Genomic DNA, 21,141 nt, shown 5'->3' on the forward strand with positions numbered 1-21,141 from the left:
GATACAGGAGCACTGATGCATAGGGCCACTTGTACCCCAATGTTCATAGCAGCACTCTCAACAATAGCCAAATTATGGAAAGAGCCTAAATGTCCATCAACTGATGAATGGATAAAGAAATTGTGGTTTATATACACAATGGAATATTACGTGGCAATGAGAAAAAATGAAACATGGCCTTTTGTAGCAACGTGGATGGAACTGGAAAGTGTGATGCTAAGTGAAATAAGCCATACAGAGAAAGACAGATACCATATGGTTTCACTCTTATGTGGATCCTGAGAAACTTCACAGGAACCCATGGGGGAGGGGAAGGAAAAAAAAAAAAGAGGTTAGAATGGGAGAGAGCCAAAGCATAAGAGACTTAAAAACTGAGAACAAACTGACGGTTGATGGGGGGTGGGAGGGAGGAGAGGGTGGGTGATGGGTATTGAGGAGGGCACCTTTTGGGATGAGCACTGGGTGTTGTATGGAAACCAATTTGTCAATAAATTTCATAAAAAAAAAATAAAATAAAATAAAAATAAAAAAAAAAATAAAAAAAAAAAATGAAAAATTCTTCCAGACAGTTAAAGAAGAAATAGTACTAATTCAACACAAGTTCTTTCAGATAATAGAAAAAGAGGGAGGAGACAGACTTCAAAAATGCAGAATAAGGGCCTAGGTGAACTTGCTCTTACAACAATAAAAATATGGGCAAAACAACTCAAACCAACTATTTCAGAACTCTGACAATTATCCAGAGACACAGAATGAAATAAAAATCATTTATTCAAGACAAACTAATGAGATCTGTGACATTTTAACTTGTGGTAATTCCCCTCCCGGCTTCCCTCCCAGCTCAGTGTTGGGATAGCTAAAGGCCAGCAGCATTGCAGACAATAGAGATCAGACCTCTTTTTGAGTTCCTTTAAAAGTACCATCCCCAGAGCACAGTCATCTGAACTTGCAACAACCCAGAAAAATCTCTATTCTTAGAGTGTGGTAGATATTTGGTTTCACTTAGAGCTCAGGTCAGCCCAGGCAGGCTGGGTCTGGGGAGTGGGGAGGGTAAGGAGCTACCTCCAGGGCATTACTGAAACAATAGGAAAGCACTGGCAACAACTCAGATGCAGTGATTCAGTTGGGGCAAACAAGAATCTGGCCTAGAATTAAAATGAATTCTAGGGCAATTAGATGACCATAGGAAACTTTTAAAACCTCTGGCATATTCCTGGGAATATAAATGTCTGGCAAGCCAGGAAAGACCTAAGAAAGGAAAAAGTACCAATCACTCAATTCTGGCTGCACTTCAGTTCCTGGACAAGCAGGAAAGAAATTCAAAAGTTTTCTTGTAAAGTAAAGCTAGAAAGTGTGCCTTCCCACAGAGATTCCCTTGGCAAAAATATCCAGATGAGTCATTTAATGAAATCTTCTGGCCAATCATTGGCTCACCACTAAATGTACTGACCCAGGTATGAACCTTAGCATGCCAGGCTTAAAAATAAAAACAAAGTTTTTAAATTCATTTTATTTATTTTTAAGTTTACTTATTTATTCTGAGAAGAGAGCACACAGAAGCAGGGGAGGGGCAGAGAGAGAAGGAGGTAGAAAATCCCAAGCAGGCTCTGAGCAATCAGCACAGAGTCAGATGTGGGGCTCAACCTCACAAACCCTGAGATCATGAACTAAACCGAAATCAAGAGTCAGATGCTTAACCAACTGAGCCACCCAGGCACCCCAAAACAAAATTAAAAAAAAATTTTTAATGTTTATTTATTTTTGAGAGAGAGACAGAGTGTGAGCGGGGGAAGGGCAGAGAGAGAGGGAGACACAGAATCTGAAGCAGGCTCCAGGCTCTGAGCTGTCAGCACAGAGCCTGATGTGGGGCTCAAACTTGCAAATGTGAGATCGTGACCTCAGTTGGATGCTTAACTGACTGAGGCACCCAGGTGCCCCCCAAAACAAATTTTTTTTTAAGTTGCAAAGAACTCAATGGCCTACACTGCAGGGAATATAGAGTAGTGTTGGAAAATCACTAAACGAATACCAATACCAAGAAAATACCAGAACAATAATAAACAAAATACAACAGACCTTGGTGGGGAAGAGGGTGGAAGAATCTTATACTAGAGCTGTTATAATATATTACCTATAGTGTCCAGTTTTTATCACAAAATTAAGAGACATGCAAAGAAATAGTAACATATGCCACATATACAGACAAAAAAAGTCAACAAAAACATCCTGAAGGGGGCCTAGATTTTGGTCTTAGTAGACAAAGCCTGTATTCAAATTTAAAGAAACTATGCCTAAAAATTTAAAGGAAAGTATGATAACAATGTCTCAAATCAAATAGAGAATATCAATAGAGATAGAAATTATTTCAAAAAACAAATTCTGGAGTTTAAAAGTACAATAAGTGAAATAAAAAATTCACTAGAGTGGCTCAACAACAGATATGGGAGGGCAAAATAAAGAATCAGCCAACAAGAAGATCAATTAATGGAGAAATCCACTCTGGAGAAAAGAAGGAAAAAAAGAGTAAAATAAAATAAATAGAGCCTTAGTCACCTGTGGAATACTACTGTTGCAGGATTTTTTTTACCTCACTACCTGGAGTTCGTTGTCTCCCTGCTTCTTCGAAGAATGAAGAGGTAGACACAAAATGAGCAGCAGGCAAAAGTTGTGGTTTATATACACAGTGGAATACTACATGGCAACGAGAAAGAATGAAATATGGCCTTTTGTAGCAACGTGGATGGAACTGGAGAGTGTTCTGCTAAGTGAAATAAGTATACAGAGAAAGACAGATACCATATGTTTTCACTCTTATGTGGATCCTGAGAAACTTAACAGAAGACCATGGGGGAGGGGAAGAAAAAAAAAGAGGTTAGAGAGGGAGGGAGCCAGAACATAAGAGACTCTTAAAAACTGAGAACAAACTGAGGGTTGATGGGGAGTGGGAGGGAGTGGGGGGTGGGTGATGGGTATGGAAGAGGGCACCTGTTGGGATGAGCACTGGGTGTTGTATGGAAACCAATTTAACAATAAATTTCATATGTAAAAAAACAAGAAAAGAAATTGGGCTTCCAGGTGTTTGTTTCCCAAATAAAAACATAAAACACACTCACATGCTCTCCAGAATCTATCATCTATCCTCACCATTATTTCATAAAAGAATACTTAATACCAAAAAGGTAGAAAAGAATCTCAGGATAATGTGCACTTCTTTAGAGCATATTAGCTTAATAAGAAATAAACTTTATATCATTATATTTCTAATTTTGCTGATCTTTCACCAGTTTTTTAAAACCACTTTCAGGACCGCTTTACCTGTGGCAACTGCGACATTGTCCACATGTGTCCAGGACTGGGGGCGGCTGCGAAGTTTGCTTTTGAAAGATCTTGGTCTACGTGGTGATGATGGTGGCAGAGGAGCCTCTGATGATTGGATTTTGCTATCTTTAATTGCCCGAAGGCGTTCATAGAGCTCTTGCAGCTCCTTATTCTGCTGGGTTTGAAGATTTACCACCTCCTGAATGTGTCTAAATGAAAATAATGCAGAAAGCATTTTAATAGCACTGACACCATACAGATAAGCCAAAAAACTCTATGCAATACAAGTTTAACAAGGAATTTAGATTAAGAATGTAAAAATAAAGAATATTCACAGTTTTAGGATGGGATATGCTTTCCTAAGCACAACATTAATCAGACATTAAGAAAAAATTAAACAAAAAAAAAATTTTTTTAAAAAAAAGAAAAAATTAAACAAACTGGAGTGCCTACGTGGCTCACTTGGTTAAGCGTCTGACTCTTGATTTTGGCTCAGGTCATCTCATGGTTCATGAGATCCAGCCCTGTCTCTGGCTCTGTGCTGATGGGGGTAGGGACTGCTTGGGATTCTCTCTCTCCCTCCCTCTCTGCCATTCCCCTACTCTCTTGGGTGCTCTCTCTCTCTCTCTCTTAAAATAAATTTAAAAATCTGTGAAATGATTTTAATAAAATGAAAAAAGTAAGCAAACTGACAAGAAAAAATTTCTAAAACTTCAATATAGTGAAAGACAATAAAACAAAATTTAAAGTCACACAGTATTAGTAATATTAACCTTTTCTTTATTATATGTTGCAAATATAAACAAGAAAATATTTTCAACATATAGTAAAAGATTCACAGAATACACAAATAGTTCCTAAAACTCAATAAGAGAAAAAAAAAGAAACGTAATAGAAAAAAGGGGAAAGAATATGAGAAGGTGACTCCAAGGAAGAGGAAATACAAGTAGCCAATAAATATGAGATGATGTACAACTTCACTTTTAACTAGGAGAATAAAATTATTTTTTAAGAAAAATTTTTAAATTCATCTGATTGGAATAAAAGAAAAAGGATCAATAATACCCAGTCCAATGTTGGGGCACCTGGGTGGCTCAGGTGGCTGAGTGTCCCACTTTGGCTCAGGTAATGTTCTCACGGTTCAGGAGTTTGAACCCTGTGTTGGGTTCTGTGCTGACAGCTCAGAGCCTGGATGGAGCCTGCTTTGGATTCTGTGTCTCCCTCTCTCTCTGCCTCTCCTGCACTCATGCTCTGTCTGTCTGTCTATCTGTCTCTCTCTGTCTCTCTCTCAAAAATAAATAAACATTCAAAAAAATATCCAGTCCAATGTTGCTAAGAAATGGGAAGACAGATGGGGCACTTGGGTGGCTCAGTTGGTTAAGAAGTGGGAAGACAGGCTCTCATATATTTTTTAAAGTAATCTCTACACCCAACCTTGGGGCTTGAACTCATGATCATGACTGAGCTAGCAAGGCGCCCCACTTTCATATATTTTTGTTTGGTGTATAAAATGGGGGGCGCCTGGCTGGCTCGGTCGGTTGAGCGTCCGACCTCGGCTCAGGTCACGATCTCACGGTCCGTGAGTTCGAGCCCCGCGTCGGGCTCTGTGCTGACAGCTCAGAGCCTAGAGCCTGTTTCAGATTCTGTGTCTCCCTCTCTCTCTGCTCCTCCCCTGTTCATGCTGTCTCTGTCTCAAAACTAAATAAACGTTAAAAAAAAAAATAAAAAAAAAATGATACAGCTACCTTGGACAACAATTTTAGCAGTATCTATCAATTTCATGTGCACATACCTTTTAACCCAGAAATTCTATTTTTGGGTATCTATCCTACAAAAAATACTCACATAATTATGTAAAAATGTAAGGATGTTTACTTTGTGTACTTCAACATTATTTTTCATTTTTTAACATTTCAAGTTTTTATTTAAATTGTTTACATAAGAAAAACATGGAGGGGCGCCTGGGTGGCGCAGTCGGTTAAGCGTCCGACTTCAGCCAGGTCACGATCTCGCGGTCCGGGAGTTCGAGCCCCGCGTCCGGCTCTGGGCTGATGGCTCAGAGCCTGGAGCCTGTTTCCGATTCTGTGTCTCCCTCTCTCTCTGCCCCTCCCCCGTTCATGCTCTGTCTCTCTCTGTCCCAAAAATAAATAAACGTTGAAAAAAAAATTAAAAAAAAAACACATGGAATAAAACTGAAATGTCCATTAATGAGGGATTAAATAAACTTTGGCTATTCTAATGTATGGAACAAAGACTACTTGTGCAAACGTGTGTATACAAACACACACACATGTGCACAATATTAAGTAAAAAAATTTAGAATAACATATATTACCCCACTTTTATAAAAAGAAAAAAGTATGTATTTGTAAATGCATAGAAAAATTACAGGTCAGGCATACCAAACAGTTCACAGTGGTTGCCTCTGAGAAATGAGATCAGGGCATGAGAAGTACGAGACTGTTTTGTGTGCTTTATTACTGTTGTGATATTATGATTTATATTAACATCTTTATCCCTGTTCCTGGCACCTATTTCTGAAAACTCTTGTAATTTCCTAAGCTACAAAGAGCAGTGGGAGAATCTTTCGTTTTAATATTTGGTCTGTTTTCCTCAAATAGCTCCAGTTCCTAAAATAGCTCCAGAGTGATAAAGGTGAAAGGAATCTTATTTATCACAAGCCCCTTGGAATCACACCTGAGTTTATATTAATGACCTTACTTTTAAAAAGCCCCTAAGGATGGAGACTGCTTGCCAGGAGAACCAACTCAATGATTACAGTGGGACTTTCAGCTCCCCCCACTCCACCTCCGGGGAGTGGACAGAAGCTACAGACTGAACTTATTAGTCGCCAGCGGCCAATGATTTCATCAATTGTGCCTACCATAATGAAGCTTCCAGAAAAATCCCTGAACTATAGGGTTTGGAGAGTTTCTAGGTTGGTAAACACATGAAGGTGCTAGGAGAGTGTCACTCCCAAGAGGGTATGGAAGCTCCATGCCCCTTCCCCTACACCTTGCCATCTGACTATTCCTCAGTTGTGTCCTTTTATAATAAATTGATAATCTAGGAAGTAAACTGTTCTCCTGAGTTCTGTAAGCCACTCTAGTAAATTAACTGAACGCAACGAAGGGTTTCTGGGAGCCTTTGATTTATAACAAACAGGTTGGTCAGAAGCATAGGTAACACCGCCTGGACTTATGATTGGCATCTGTGGGACTGAGACCTTAACCTGGGAGATCTGATGGTATCTTTGCAGTTCTCAATCATCAACAATTTTCAGTCATTAAAATGTCACCAATTGTAAATTAGCTATCTGTCAAACACTTTGTTCTATAAAACTTGGGGCACTCAGATTTGTGACAAACGAGCAACAATCCTGGGGTGCCTGGGTGGCTCAATAGGTTGGGTGTCCGACTTCGGCTCAGGTCATGATATCACAGCTCCTGAGTTTGACCCCTACGTCGGGCCCTGTGCTAACAGCTCAGAGCCTGGAGCCTGCTTTGGATTCTGTGTCTCCCTCTCTCTCTGCTCCTCCCCCATTCATGCTCTGTTTCTCTCAAAAATAAACGTCAAAAAAATTTTTTTTTTAAAAGAGAAACAATCCTTACTTTTCTCGTAATCTTTGAAGCTCCACCTTCAAATCCTCATCCTCTATTTCTGAGTCATCATCACTGCTCATTGGAGAAGATGGTGAATAGAAGAGTGAGCTCTGTGTTTGAGCAAAGGCTTTTTCTTCACGGAGTGGTAAGCACTGATCACTCACTGGAGCAGTCTTTGCCACTGACCTCCCTCTGCCAGCAAGAGTGGCTGAAAATTCACTATCAGAGCTAGGATATTTCCCAGCAGTAAATGTCTCTCTCTCTTTAAGCAATAGTTCAAGTCCAGAATGCATACTACTTCCCATGGCTGAGTTTTCTTCCAGTTCCTTTTCTGGGGTCATCAAAGATACATCAGTCTCACAAGCTGTGTTGAAAGATGAGTAGTTGTCACCTTGTTTGGCATTTCTTTTATCTTCTTTAAAGGTTTCACGATGAGCTCGTAACTTCTGAGAAGAAAGTGAAGTTTGTGGATTGCACATGGAAGTTTCCATTTTCACTAACTGAGACTTGGCTATTTCAGTAAAGGCTAGAACTTCTTCATTAGAATGGGTTGTCATTTTATTGAATGCTGGTATGTGTTCTATTCCAAAAGATGTCACTTTCACTGACTGCTGCTGAGGAACTGTAATCACCTGAGATACAAAAAAAGGCAAAAATGGCTGGTTCTATCTAACCAAAGAGTAAACCCACAAAGAAATTCAATATCAAAATATGGTACAGACAAGTGGATGGTGTGCTGTGATGTATACCTATCAATAATACACAAATTTAAAAGCCACTTTTAGAATTCCCATATTCAAAGTCTTTCAAGTGGGCCCCTTGGGTAAAGAAAATTGGCTTCATATTGCTCAAACAAAATTCCACAATTTAAAAAAATTACATAATTCAAGTTGCTGAGATTCTAAAGGATAAGAAATTAGATTTATTAAAAAGATGACCCAATCACCCCCCACCAAAATGATGACTCATTTCTGTGCTCTTTTCCAGCTACAAAAATCCCCATTTCTTTAGACTCACCTTTATTGGAAGGCTACAAAAGGTAAGGGGATGTGTATTAAATATGACATTAATCTACACTGAAAATAAGTATCATCTACATACCAAGATCTTCAATACTATTACCTTTTACAATGCCCTTGTAGATAAAGATTCAACCAAAGAACACAAACCTGGAACCGACCCCGCTGAAATGATCCACTCATCACTTTGCATCTACTCAAAGCCCTAGTATCAGCTGTAGACTCTCCTGTCAGAGGAATGGGATCAGGAGCAACTGCTGATCTCATATCTTCTGTTTCCACTGTAAGTTTTGCAAAATTGTAAGCAGAAAAGAGAAAATTGTTTATTAAGACTAAATTTGTTTACATTACCAAAAATGAAGAAAAGTAGAAAAGCTTAAACCCTGCTAGATAATTAAAAAGTGTTAATGTAATAAGCAACATTGTAGAAGTCCCTAACTCAAAATCAGACGTATGATTTATCCCGAGACTTAGTATCTACGTGAAATGAATAACTGTAAAACCAAATTAGTTACAAAAGTAAAAATAAAATGGCAATGACATTAATGGGACATGTCACATACATGTGCTACGTGGAAAAAGTGGTAAGATCTGTATATGAACAAAGAAACAAAAAAAAACAGAAGTAAATGAAAAGTGATGTTACCTAGTCTATGTCCCTGACTGTAAGCACACTACCTTGACGGACTTTTGATCTCTTGAAAAAGCTGGTTGACTGCCGTAGCCTGTATGCCCAGCTTTTTAATTTGCGAGTCCAGGATTTCTTGCTAATAGGATTTTTGAGACTAGGACAAGTAAAGCTTAGGCCAAAATATCCACCTCCTGTCTGCAGATGAATGGCTCCACCACTTGACACAGCAGCAGGATAGGTCTCTGGATCCCCTGGAAGTGAAGCATCTGGAGACATCTCCTAATGGAGACAAAAAGAGAAAAACCAAAATGGTAATAATTTAGACATGGTGAATCAGTTGCTTATACCATTAGAGTTTCTTGCACTGACTAATCAGTAATCAAAAATAGAATGCTATGTATACTTGCATTAATAGCATTTATTCATCACAATGAATCTGAAGTATTCAACTTATAGGAATTAATCCTCCCCTTTCTTTAAAAATATTAGACTTAAGATAAGTAAAAGAGCAGAATATAAATCTTCCAGCCTCGGATATTTTTTATTATAACAACTTTGAAAACTGAAAATTAAAATTGTTTCCTTCACATGCTTCATTTACTAAAAAAGGTTACCGAAACCCTATGCTTTTAAAAGGAAACTTTTCATTTATGCTCATATTATTCAACAGAGTTAAAGATGCCTAATACACATGAAAACATAGAAAAACAAGATATCTAGGCATTTATATTTATAGAGAAATATTACCAAGTCAAATTTCTTAACTTTATGTAAGCACACAGAATCTTACAATAGGCCTCAAAAGTATTTCAAATTCTTGATAGAAATATTATTAATATCAGGCCATAGCTGGCTATAAAATCAGTCTCCTCTTGTCCTCCCATCCCTCCCAACAAAATGCCAGAATTAACTGTTGTATTCTAAATGAGTACTTTAAAAATAAATCCTCTATAATAATTAATATAAAAAATGCACAACCACAAATACTTTGGAAAATATGGAAATGGTCTCTACTAATCTAGAAAATCAAATGAGTATTTAAAAAGTTCAAATAATGGGATTCAGCATTTGTTTGCAAGAAGGATGGCCTAAGTGGCACTAAGTACACTGGAGTCTTAAATCAGCATTATTGACACTTAGGGCATGTCAACAGTTATTAAAATTCTGATCAATCAGTTCTTATTTTCCAAAGTCCCATTTTGGACTAGTAATAATGCTACTTTCTTGAAGAGAAAAGAAAAAAACCTCTCAATAATATTATAATTTAGAAAATGTTGCACTGGTCCCACTTCAATTACAGAAAAATTTTAATAAGTAATAACTGAATCAAGATGGTAAGTTAAATACAAGTTCTAGCCTACATTACAAATCCAAATTCATAGATACAACAGAAAAAAAAGATACACATACATATATGACTAAAGGAGGAAAAGCAGCCCATGACACATGCAGGAACTGTTACAAAATGCTGCAAACTTGGATGGCAGATACAGACAGTAAGAGAGAGCACTGGCCAACCTAAAGGAAGAGTGGTTGACTAGAATGCTTACAAAGCTATACCCAATCTGTCTCCTTTATGCCTCCTAAACATCATCTCATAACACTCTCCTACTTACTGGACTTCTTTTGGTTCCTTGAACAGGTCTCCACCTGTGAATGTCACCATCACACACAAGTTCTTCCCTGACCACCTTGTAATAAAGTAATCCCCTACTTGTTCTATTATAACCTTTTATTTGTTTAGGGTTTGTCTTCCACTACTAGAATTTGAGGTCCACAAAAAAGAGATCTTGACTTACTGAATGGGAGAAAACTGGTTGGGGTACTAAAGAAAGAACAGCCAGGAAGTTCTCTTTCCCTCCTGACCTCCAAAGCAAGCAAAAGGGAGAGGCATCTGCTCCCAAATAAGAGTGGTGAGAGGCAAATGTTTGTGGCCACGAGAAAGATCAGCAATGGAGAAAGGAGACAACATCCAAGAGGAAGGGGAAGCCCTTCTACCTGTGAAGATTATTAGGCCACCTTCCAGGCAGCATTTAGAGAAAAGTTGTAATATCCAGAGCCAAGAAGCCTGTCTCATGCCTTTCTCACAATTACTGGAGGAAGGCTACAGCAATTATATATAGCATTTAGAGAGACAAACAAGGAATCTTACATAGGGAAAAGAAAATATGAGTACACAACTAAGAATCACCAAACACTTACAGGAAATCAATACTATAAGAAAACACTAGGGGTGCCTGGCTGGCTCAGTTGGTTAGAATGTGTGACTCTTGATCTTGGGGTTGTGAGTTTAGGCCCCACAATGGGTGTGGAGACTACTTAAAAAAATAAATAAAAAGTTAAAAAAACAGGGGCGCATGGGTGGCTCAGTCGGCTGGGCATCCAACTTCGGCTCAGGTCATGATCCCACGAGTTTGAGCCCCACATCGGGCTCTGTGCTGACAGCTCAGAGCCTGGTGCCTGTTTTGGATTCTGTGTCTCCCTCTCTCTCTGCCCCTCCCCTGCTCATGCTCTGCCTCTCCCTCTCTCTCAAAAATAAATACACATAAAAAAATTTTAAAAAAAAGTTTAAAAACCCACTAAATTCAATAAACAGAAGAATAGCCAAGGAAATAGCATTAATAACATAGAATAAGACTGTAATACCTCCAGAAAGATGTGTGAATATACTACAACCATAAGAAAAAGAATGAACTACAGTTATTGGAAATTAAAATATAATCCTTGACATAAAAAAATACCTGAATAAAAGTCTGGAAACAGCATAAAAATTGAGAAATTCTCCAAGTACAAAAAACAAAAGGACAAAGAGATGGAAAACATGCAATGAAAAGTTAATGGATAAGAAAAACAGGAAATGAAGAAATAAAACTATTTTTTCACAGATGATATGATCTTATATATTATACAGAAAATCCTAAATAATATACACATTCAGCGAAATTGAAGGTACAACATCAACACTTAAAAATTAGTTGTATTTCTGGGGCACCTGGGGGCTCAGTCAGTTAAACATCTGACTCTTGGTTTCGACTCAGGTCATGATCTCATGGTTTGTGAGTTCGAGCTCTGCATCAGACTCTGCACACTGACAGCTGCAGAACCTGTGTATGATTCTCCCTCTCCCTTTCTCTCTGCCACTCCCCCACTCGCTCTCTCTCTCTCTCAAAATAAGTAAATAAATTAATTAAAAATTAGTATTTCTATACACTAGCAATGAAAAATCTGAAAAGGAAATTAAGAAAACAATTCCATTTAGAAATAACAACAAAGAGAATAACTGGTGCTGGAACAACTGGATAGTCACATGCAAAAGAATGAAGTTGAACCCCTATTCCACACCATATACAAAAATTAACTCAAAATGATCCTACCACGTATACTTAATTAATCAAGGGTGAAGCAAAATAAAGTCATTTTTGGACACTAAAAAACAAAAAAACAAACAAATTAGTCATCCATGCAACATATTTAAAGATATTACTCATAGAAGCATTTCAAAGGGGAAAAAAAAGGAATTCTAGGACACCAGAAACAGTAGCAGGTAAATTTGATCCAGATGTAGCAATGGACACTTAAAACAAAAGATTTCATTTGACTTTAACACTTCAGTATCTTTTGAGGATCAAAGTTTAAAATTATTAAATTATATTTCATTTTTTATGGTTCTAATCATATTACATGATCATAGGCTAACACATATAATCATAACATAAATGCTGTTTATTGATCTTCAATTCTTCGAATCAACCTACAGGCAAAGCACAACCAAGTGTTACAGAAAAAAAATGTACATGTTATAAACTTTGCTCATGTTAAAAACACAAGTAAATAAAAATCGGGAAGTGTATGGGAAAGAAGAGGAAAGGGAAAATATTGTAATTTCCTCACCCTTCATAGCAGTGAGTTAACAGGTATTGTTGAAAATTATTAAATAAAAAAATAGATAAGTATATTATTTACACGTTATTAATGGCAATGACCTCAAGAATTAAAACCAGGACCTTAGGGGCCCCTGGGTGGCACAGTCGGTTAAGCGTCCGACTTCAGCCAGGTCACGATCTCGCGGTCCGTGAGTTCAAGCCCCGCGTCAGGCTCTGGGCTGATGGCTCGGAGCCTGGAGCCTGTTTCCGATTCTGTGTCTCCCTCTCTCTCTGCCCCTCCCCCGTTCATGCTCTGTCTCTCTCTGTCCCCAAAAAAATAAATAAAGGTTGAAAAAAAAAATTAAAAAAAAAATAAATAAAACCAGGACCTTAACAGTGTTTGGGGAAGGAAATGGAGTATAAGGAGGTGTTAACATAAATTACTTTTAATTTTCCCTCCTTCTGAACTTATTTCTTATTTATATATTAATTGCATATTTTAAAATTACTAATTTACAAAAATATGAACATTTGTTATATCTATTCAATGGAATATTATGCTATTGTTTAAAAAAACGTGAGATGGAACTCTGTGTGCCAACACAGATAAATGTTCATAACTGAAAAATAATTCTGAACATCACATGAATATAAACATATAACATATATCTATATCTTTGTGAATATAAAACAGAGGAGTAAAATTATATAAATATTTGCAAGTTAATTAAAACCATGTCTGTAAAGATTCATTAACAGCTATGTCTATAGGTTTGGAAGTGGGATGGATTTTACTTTATATACACACATATACTACTTATATAATAATAATAAAGAGATACAGTGGTAAAGATTTAGAAATATATTTATGATATACTGTAAAATGAAAAGATAAATTTACAGACAAATATGCATATAGCACAATCCTATTTTTGTGAATGAAAAGTTATAGGTATGTAACTAATCTGTGTAAGCTTAAGTCAAGAAGGTTAAGTATCAAATAGTGGATAAATACCAGATAGTCACTACCTCTGTGATGTGATTCTTCCTATGTTACATAACTTTAAAAAATACCATATGATTTCATTTATATGTGGAATTTAAGAAACAAAACAAACAAACATAGAGGGGAAAAAAGAGGAAGAAAAAAAAGAAAGACTCTTAACTACAGAGAACTGATGGTTACCAGAAGGGAGGTCAGTGCGGGGGAAGGGGGGATGGTAAAATAGGTGGTGGGAATTAAAGAGTGCACTTGTCATGATGAGCACTGGGTGTTGTATGGGAGTGTTGAATCACTATACTGTACACCTGAACTAATGTTACACTGTATTTTAACTAACTGAAATTTAAATAAAAACTTAAAAAAATAAATAAAAGTCAGCTCTTCCTACACACTAAAACAATCTATAAATCAGTCCTGTTCTGTTGCCAATACAAAAAAAGTCACTGCTTGCAAGTTCCTAGCTAATTCACCAGAGGGCTCTCTCACCAAAGATACTTCCGCCGTCTCTATGGAGACATTCTTGGCACCTGTAGCCTAAGTCATGGCCTTCCTAAATACCTGTGACCTCAGAATCTTGTGACATAGATAGATTAATTTCAAAGGACAGAACTTTAGAAAAGAAGGAATTTCTTTAAAAGAATAAGGATAAGAAATTGATTAGAAAGAATAATACTTACATGTAAACATATTTCGCTGGGTATAGAAGTTATCACATTCAGGTCCCTTTTGAACACTGATATGTTAGCAGGCTGACTCACAGCCACATTGGACAGAATCTTAGAGCCTGTCTGCTGAAAATTAGGGGACTGTGCAGGACTATCTTGAATTCCACTGTGACTGATGCCTATGACTTCTGGCACTGGACATGAGAGCGTATCTTCAGCAGAGGAAGAAAATGGAGAGTCTATGCTTTGGGTATCCTTCTGACTCTCAGGATAGATGCTAGATATGCTATGCTCCTGATAGAGCAAGTTTCTTAATTTTTCATCCAGAGTTTTAATTCGGTTGTCTGCAAACTCCATTTTTGGAGGTCTTTCCCCATCTGATTCCAGGACAGTAGAGGGTAGAAGGGTAGTCAGTTCAAGGCCAGGGGTCTGAGTGGGAATGACCATCTTAGGAGAACTTGCTTCAGTGTTCACTGTGGTTTCTCCTTCTTGGGAAATCAACTCTGCATCCATAGTTGGTTGCTGCACTGCTAAGGATTGAGGCTTTTGATCAGACATAAATGCCAGAGTTGTAAGAGAGTTACCAGCAATCTGAGTTGACTCGCCAGGAGGGACCATAAGTACATCAGCCTGACTGGCAGCTTGGTGACATGGATATGCAGGTAGAAATATGCCTGCTTGGTTGGTGAATCCCTCACATTCAACTGGAACTGCACGAACTGAAGTAGCAGTATGAGTTGAACTACTAGCAACTGATGCCATTATCTGCCTGTCATCTTCCACTTGATAAAATACAGCTTGCTGCTTAGTGTCTACACTGGCATATTCAGAAATCTTACCATCAACTACATCCTTGAGTTCTGATTTGGAGGCAAAAAGTACACGCTGGCAGGGATTATTTTCTAGAGTGAGCAGTGTATCCTGTGATATTTCCTTATTACTTGTGGTTCTTGGACCTAGAACAATAACAAAGAATAGCTAGGCACATATTAATAAATAAAAAGCATGGACTAGTACTCAAACTCAAAGGGGACAAGAGGAGCAAGGGACAAACAAGAACCTGTGTGAATAAGTGTTATAAATAAGATTCAAAATACACAGAATTCAACCTGCCAAGTGAAAAAAAAATCTTTATTTTTTCATAAATATTATATTTTAAAATGGCTTAAGTTACACCTTAACAATAGCATCTTCAAAAATGCTTATGAAAATTCTCAGAAGAATGAAATACCCATGAAAACAAGTTAAAGATATGGTATAAATTTTGTATCCCCATCTTCCAAGTCTGGATGAAGTTGACAGATAACACTTACCAGAAAGTAGAGGTAACCCAGGAACTGTAGACATGGACTGCTGAAGAGGAGGAGACTGAGCCTCACGGTTTCTTATTGTTTGATTGATACAGAATCGCCACCGACCAACTGGAGATGACTGAGGAGCAGATTCATCTGTAGAAAGAATTTGCAAAAATTAATAGGCTAAGCAATTGTCAACATGTTTACCCTATTGATTAAGGAAACCAGGTTAAAACACCAATTTGTCTTGTATCTCCATTTCCAATAGCACTAGGATTTGCCAGTACAATGCTGGCAAATACTCTAAACAACTGAGCACAAGATATCTTTAGGGAAGGATTTTAGAATCTATGAAACAAACACTGTATCAATAGCAATAAAAGCAGGGCACAATTTTGGGGAGAAAATGGAAAACATTTTCTCCAGCTGTTCTGATCCTGATTATGATGATGCTTATGCAAATCTACAAGCATTAACATTTACAGAACTATACCCCAAAAGAAAAAAAATCAATTTTACTGTATGATGACTTAAAAACAAAGTCCCTACACCTTTACTCCTACTTTGTAAACTTATTTAAATAAGTAATTCTTTTTTAAACTTTAATCTGCTTTATCAGTTAGAAATCTGCTCAAATTCCTCCTAACAAGGAAAAGAACATAGAGGAGGACCCTGGCATCCTAACACAAAGTAAATTTCAGGGTAATGGTATCTGATTTCATGACTCCCACACCACCTGTTGCTTCTTCATGTTGTTATAATTCCTTCACAGGTCCTCATTTGTCTATGGCTCTTCGCCCCCTCCCAGATACTCTAAATATAACCATGACCAGAGCTGAAAAGAATGGAGAGATAAAGTCATCAGAAAAGAAAACAGAAGACCCCATTTTTAGTCCCTGGAAGTTGATCTAGTATCTGATTTACAAAAACTTATCAGTGATCAGAGCAGGTAGAAGCATAATATTAGTGGAAGGAAATCAAGATATAAATGACTATATTAAAAAACGAGGCAAACTTAGAACATAGGGATATCAGTTAAGAAAGGTTCTGTCCATCTCACATCAGTGGTTAAAAAAAAAAAAACTTACCAGTTGACTTCAAACAGTAAAGCTGTTAAAGGTCATCAGTACTGCGACTGCTTTTCTGGTAACATACCATGCAGCAACTCGGAAATAAACTAATTTGATAAAGAACCAACACTTGAAGGAAACCTACAGAATGGTTTTACTTCTTACATCTGGGCTAAAAAGTCCTTTTAAAGTGTGGTAAAACCTACATTAACAATTTATTAATTTCCTTTATTGGCAAACATCTTTCCCAACGAAGTTGCATAAACTTTCCAAATGTCTTGCTTTAAAAGCCACATGGTAAATTTTATTAAATATACTTACTGCTGGTCTGAGTGGATGCAGAATTTATCTGTACTTGTTCAGATGATCCTGTCTGAATTAAAAATGAATAGATAAATAAAGAAGTTCCTGATACATATCTGAGAAGACCTATTTGCTAAATAATTGTTCTTACTTGGCTACTGTTGGATTCCACAATTATAGAGTCAGTTCCAATGGCTCTATCTATAGCAGAGTGGGCATGAAGGATCTCCTGGGCCTGACCTACAATAGCCCTCAATTCTTCTACAAATTTTTCTTTCTCGCTTTCCAGAACAAAGTTATCTTCAACCTGTCCAAAAGTAAAAATAAATCTATTAAATTTAGTTTCTTCAAAATTATAATATTGTATCCACAGTGACTATCTTAAAGAAAAATGAATTAAAATTAACTATTTAGATACAAATGCCACAACAGAATTAAAAAACAACCAGCACTAAAGGACCACACAGTACATTAAATTATTCTATTTGGAGACCACTGATGTTTGTCAGATTGATACTACCTACCAGAGAAGAACACAGCATTTAAAAAAATATCTTGCATTCTATAAATTATCATTTGAGGAACACAACTGAGGCAATGTTTATGTTTGAAACTAGGATGTCCAAACCCATAAGTTTTTAAATCACAAATCACAAAATGAAACATCTCTAATGATGATAAAGCATGGCCTGGAGACAGTTCATAAAATATGATGTTAAACAAGAGGCAGAAATGATGTTAACTTTTAATATGTTTAATTATGGGGGTGCCTGGGTGGCTCAGTTGGTTAAGCATCCAACTTTGGCTTAGGTCATGATCTCACAGTTTGTGGGTTCAAGCCCAGCATTGGGCTCTGTGCTGACAGCTCAGAGCCTGTAACCTGCCTCAGATTCTGTGTCTCCCTCTCTCTCTGCCTGTTCCCTGCTCACATTCTCTCTCTCAAAAAAATAAATAAACGTCAAAAGAATTTAAACAAAACGTTTAATTCTGTTTCTACAAGAATACATATCTGAAGAAAATTGGCAGAAACAAAAGCATTATGTACTCTTCCCGCCACCCTTACCTATCCCCATGAAAATAGGACAAAACTACTAACTTAAGCCTAACAATTCAAAAAAAAAGTACGAAAACTAAATGAAATGATGAACATTACTTGACATCTATATGTAAGATGGTATATCAGTAGCTACTACATTAGAATTACCTGGAGCATTTCATAAACTACTGATGCTTAGGCCTTAACTCCAAAGATTCTGATTTAATTAGGGACCGAGGCAATGGATTTGTTTTTAAAAGCTCTTAAGGTGGTAAGAACCACTGACCTAGGTAATGTCTTAATAAAACACTCTCATATTTTAGAAATAAGTATAATAAAATGAAAGAAGGTACAGTGACTTACTCTTGATCATAAGCAGTTTATCTTTGTGCAAATTTTAAAAACTAATGGTACCCTAAAAAAAGATTGCTCTGAATAAATGAGGGGAAAGAATGAGAGGAAAAAAGAGATGCAATGCCAGATGGAAGGTAATCTGGTTTCATTGTACTTACCATATAATCTGCAATGTCTTCTGGTGCGTCACCATCAGCATCAAACTTGAAGGTGACCATCTTGTTGTTGTGTGTCTCCAACTGACACTCCACCATGTTGTCTCCAGATGTTGACACCTGGGCACAAACATTTCACCAATTTAAGAGTCAGTTATTATCTTCTATTTGCAAATGGACAAAGGAACGTCTAGATGAGTTAACACACAATATATGGAAAAATAGTTTAAATTGTTGAGATTCTAAGAAGGTTTTTTTTCCCTGTTGAAACACTGCCTTAACACCCATTCTATGACAAATAAAAGACTTAAATTAGCAAAATATTAGAACTGTGATCCTGTGGAAAAGAAAAATTTAACTTTTATGAAAACGCAAAGTCTGAAGAGTCACTGTATTTTGCCAAAATGCAGTTTATTTAGTCCTTCATTTCCAAAATTCTCTTAATCACACAAATTAGCACGTTAAGCAATAGAAATCACACTGCTAATGGAAATGTATACTGGTCCAACCTTTTTGGATGGCAATCTAGCAACGTGAATTTTAAAAATTGTTAAATCTTCATATATTTTCACTACTTTTATTGACTTAATTTAAATTGAAGTAAAATTAACAGTTATATTGGATTCAGGTGTACAACATACTGGTTTAACAATTCCACGCATTACTCAGTGCTTACCATGGTAAATGTAGTTACCATCTGTCACAAGACAACGTTATTACACTCTCATTGACTTTAGTCCCTTTGCTGTACATTATCCCTTACAACAACCTCTCCTCTGCCAACCATTTTTGTTCTCTGAATTTTTTTAAGTTTATTTATTTATTTTGAGAGAGAAAGAGAGAGAGAGAGAGCATATGGAAAGGGGGAAGGGGCAGAGAGAGACAGGGAGAGAAAGAGAATCCCAAGCAGGCTCCACACCACCAGTGCAGAGCCCGATGCGGGGCTTGAACTCACGAACTGCAAGATCATGACCTGAGCCAACATCAGATGCTTAACCCACTGAGCCACCCAGGCTCCCCTGTTCTCTCAGTTTAAGAGTTCAGTTTTCTGCTTGTCACTTTTTTACCTATTAATTCTACTTCTAGCAATGAATCATTAAAAAAAACAGGGATCTTAAAAAAAAAACAGGGATCTTTATATAGATCTGTGTTCAAGAGTGTTTGCTACAGAGAAAGAGACATGCACAGACACACAGACAAAAGGAGAGAGAAAGACAAAAAGAGAAGAAACAGACTGGCAGACAGAGATAGACTGATAGAAACAATTTAAATGAAGAATAACAGAAGTGATTATTAAAATATTATATCTCTATACAAGGGACTATCTAAGGCAACAATTTAAAATATTATGTTACCAGGGCACCTGAGTGGCTCAGTGAGTTGAGCATCCAACTCTTGATTTCAGGTCAGGTCATAATCCCAGGGTCAATGGATCAAGCCCTACATTAGGCTCCAAGCTGAGCAAGAGCCAATTTAAAATTCTCTCTTTCCCTCTGCCCCTCTCCCCTGCTCACTTGCTCTCTCTCTCTCTCTCTCTCTCACTGTAAAATAAGAAAAATATTTTAAATATTATGCTACTGAAAAATTAAAAAGCGACACAGGAAAATGCGCGTGATATATTAAGTTTTTAAAAATGGAGAATACGGGGCACCTGGGTGGCTCAGTCAGTTAAGCATCCAACTCTTGATTTTGGCTCAGATCATGATCTCCTGGTTTGTGGGACTGAGCCCTGCAATGGGTTTTGCACTGACAGCCCTGAGTCTGCTTGGGAGTCTCTCTCTCAACTTGTCTCTCTCTCTCTCTCTCTCTCTCTCTCTCTCTCTCTCTCTCTCTCCCATAAATAAATAAATAAATAAATAAATAAATAAATAAGAATATGACTTCTCAAACTATTGCAAAAAATAGAAAAGGAAGGAAAACTTCCAAATTCATTCTGTGAAACCAGCATTACAAAACCAGATAAAGACATACAAAAAAAGAACTATAAGCCAAAATCACTGATGAACGTAGATGCAAAAGTACTCAACAAAATACCACCAAACTGAATCCAATAACACATTAAAAAAATCATTCACCACGATCAAGTGGAATTTTTCCTGGGATGCAAGGGTGGCTCAATATTTGCAAATATATCACTGTGATACATACATCAACATGAGAAACGATAAGAACCATATGATCATTTCAATAGATGCAAAAAAGCATATGACAAAGCACAACATCCTTTCATGATATAAATAATCAAGAAACTAGGTTGAGAGGGAACGTACCTCAACATAATAAAGGCCATATATGAAAAATCCACAGATAACGTAATGTTCAATGGTGAAAACTGAAAACATTCCCCCTTAAGGTCAGGAAAAAGTCAAGGATGTCTACTCTCACCACTTTTATTCAACATAGTACTGGAAATCCTAGCCTCAGCCATTAGACACAAAAAGAAATAAAAGGGATCCAAATTGGCAAGAAACAAGTAACCTTTTGCAATTTGAAAATGACATGACACTCTATGTGAAAAACCACCAAAAAACTACTAAAACTAATAAATGAATTTACAAAGGTTTCAGGATACAAAATCAATGTATAGAAATCAGTTGCATTTCGGGGCGCCTGGGTGGCTCAAATGTTTAAGCATCTGACTTCAGCTCAAGTCATGATCTCATGGCTTGTGAGTTTGAGGCCCCCGTTGGGCTCTGTGCTGGCAGCTCAGAGCCTGGAGCCTGATTTGAATTCTGTGTCTCCCTCTCTCTCTCTCTGCCTTTCCCCACTCGTGCTCTGTCTCTGTCTCTCTCTCTCAAAGAAATTGAAGACAATACAAACAAATGGA

At 37.2% G+C, this 21,141-nt stretch overlaps 1 protein-coding gene across 3 annotated transcripts in view; it reads right to left on the reverse strand.

Annotated features, from left to right (window-relative positions):
* Positions 1-21,141, reverse strand: part of WNK3 (WNK lysine deficient protein kinase 3) — a 180,807-nt gene that overhangs the window by 24,369 nt on the left and 135,297 nt on the right. For all 3 annotated transcript variants that reach the window (XM_047844675.1, XM_047844676.1, XM_047844677.1), the window contains exons 13-21: positions 18,318-18,434; positions 16,921-17,076; positions 16,788-16,839; positions 15,415-15,549; positions 14,114-15,057; positions 8,759-8,849; positions 8,090-8,220; positions 6,930-7,552; positions 3,316-3,527 (exon numbers count right to left, since the gene is read on the reverse strand). In XM_047844675.1, coding sequence (XP_047700631.1) covers positions 3,316-3,527; positions 6,930-7,552; positions 8,090-8,220; positions 8,759-8,849; positions 14,114-15,057; positions 15,415-15,549; positions 16,788-16,839; positions 16,921-17,076; positions 18,318-18,434 — 2,461 coding nt within the window. The remainder of the gene's footprint in view (positions 1-3,315; positions 3,528-6,929; positions 7,553-8,089; positions 8,221-8,758; positions 8,850-14,113; positions 15,058-15,414; positions 15,550-16,787; positions 16,840-16,920; positions 17,077-18,317; positions 18,435-21,141) is intronic.

This window comes from Prionailurus viverrinus, chromosome X (genome assembly GCF_022837055.1).
Source record: "Prionailurus viverrinus isolate Anna chromosome X, UM_Priviv_1.0, whole genome shotgun sequence".
Lineage (NCBI taxonomy): Eukaryota > Metazoa > Chordata > Mammalia > Carnivora > Felidae > Prionailurus > Prionailurus viverrinus.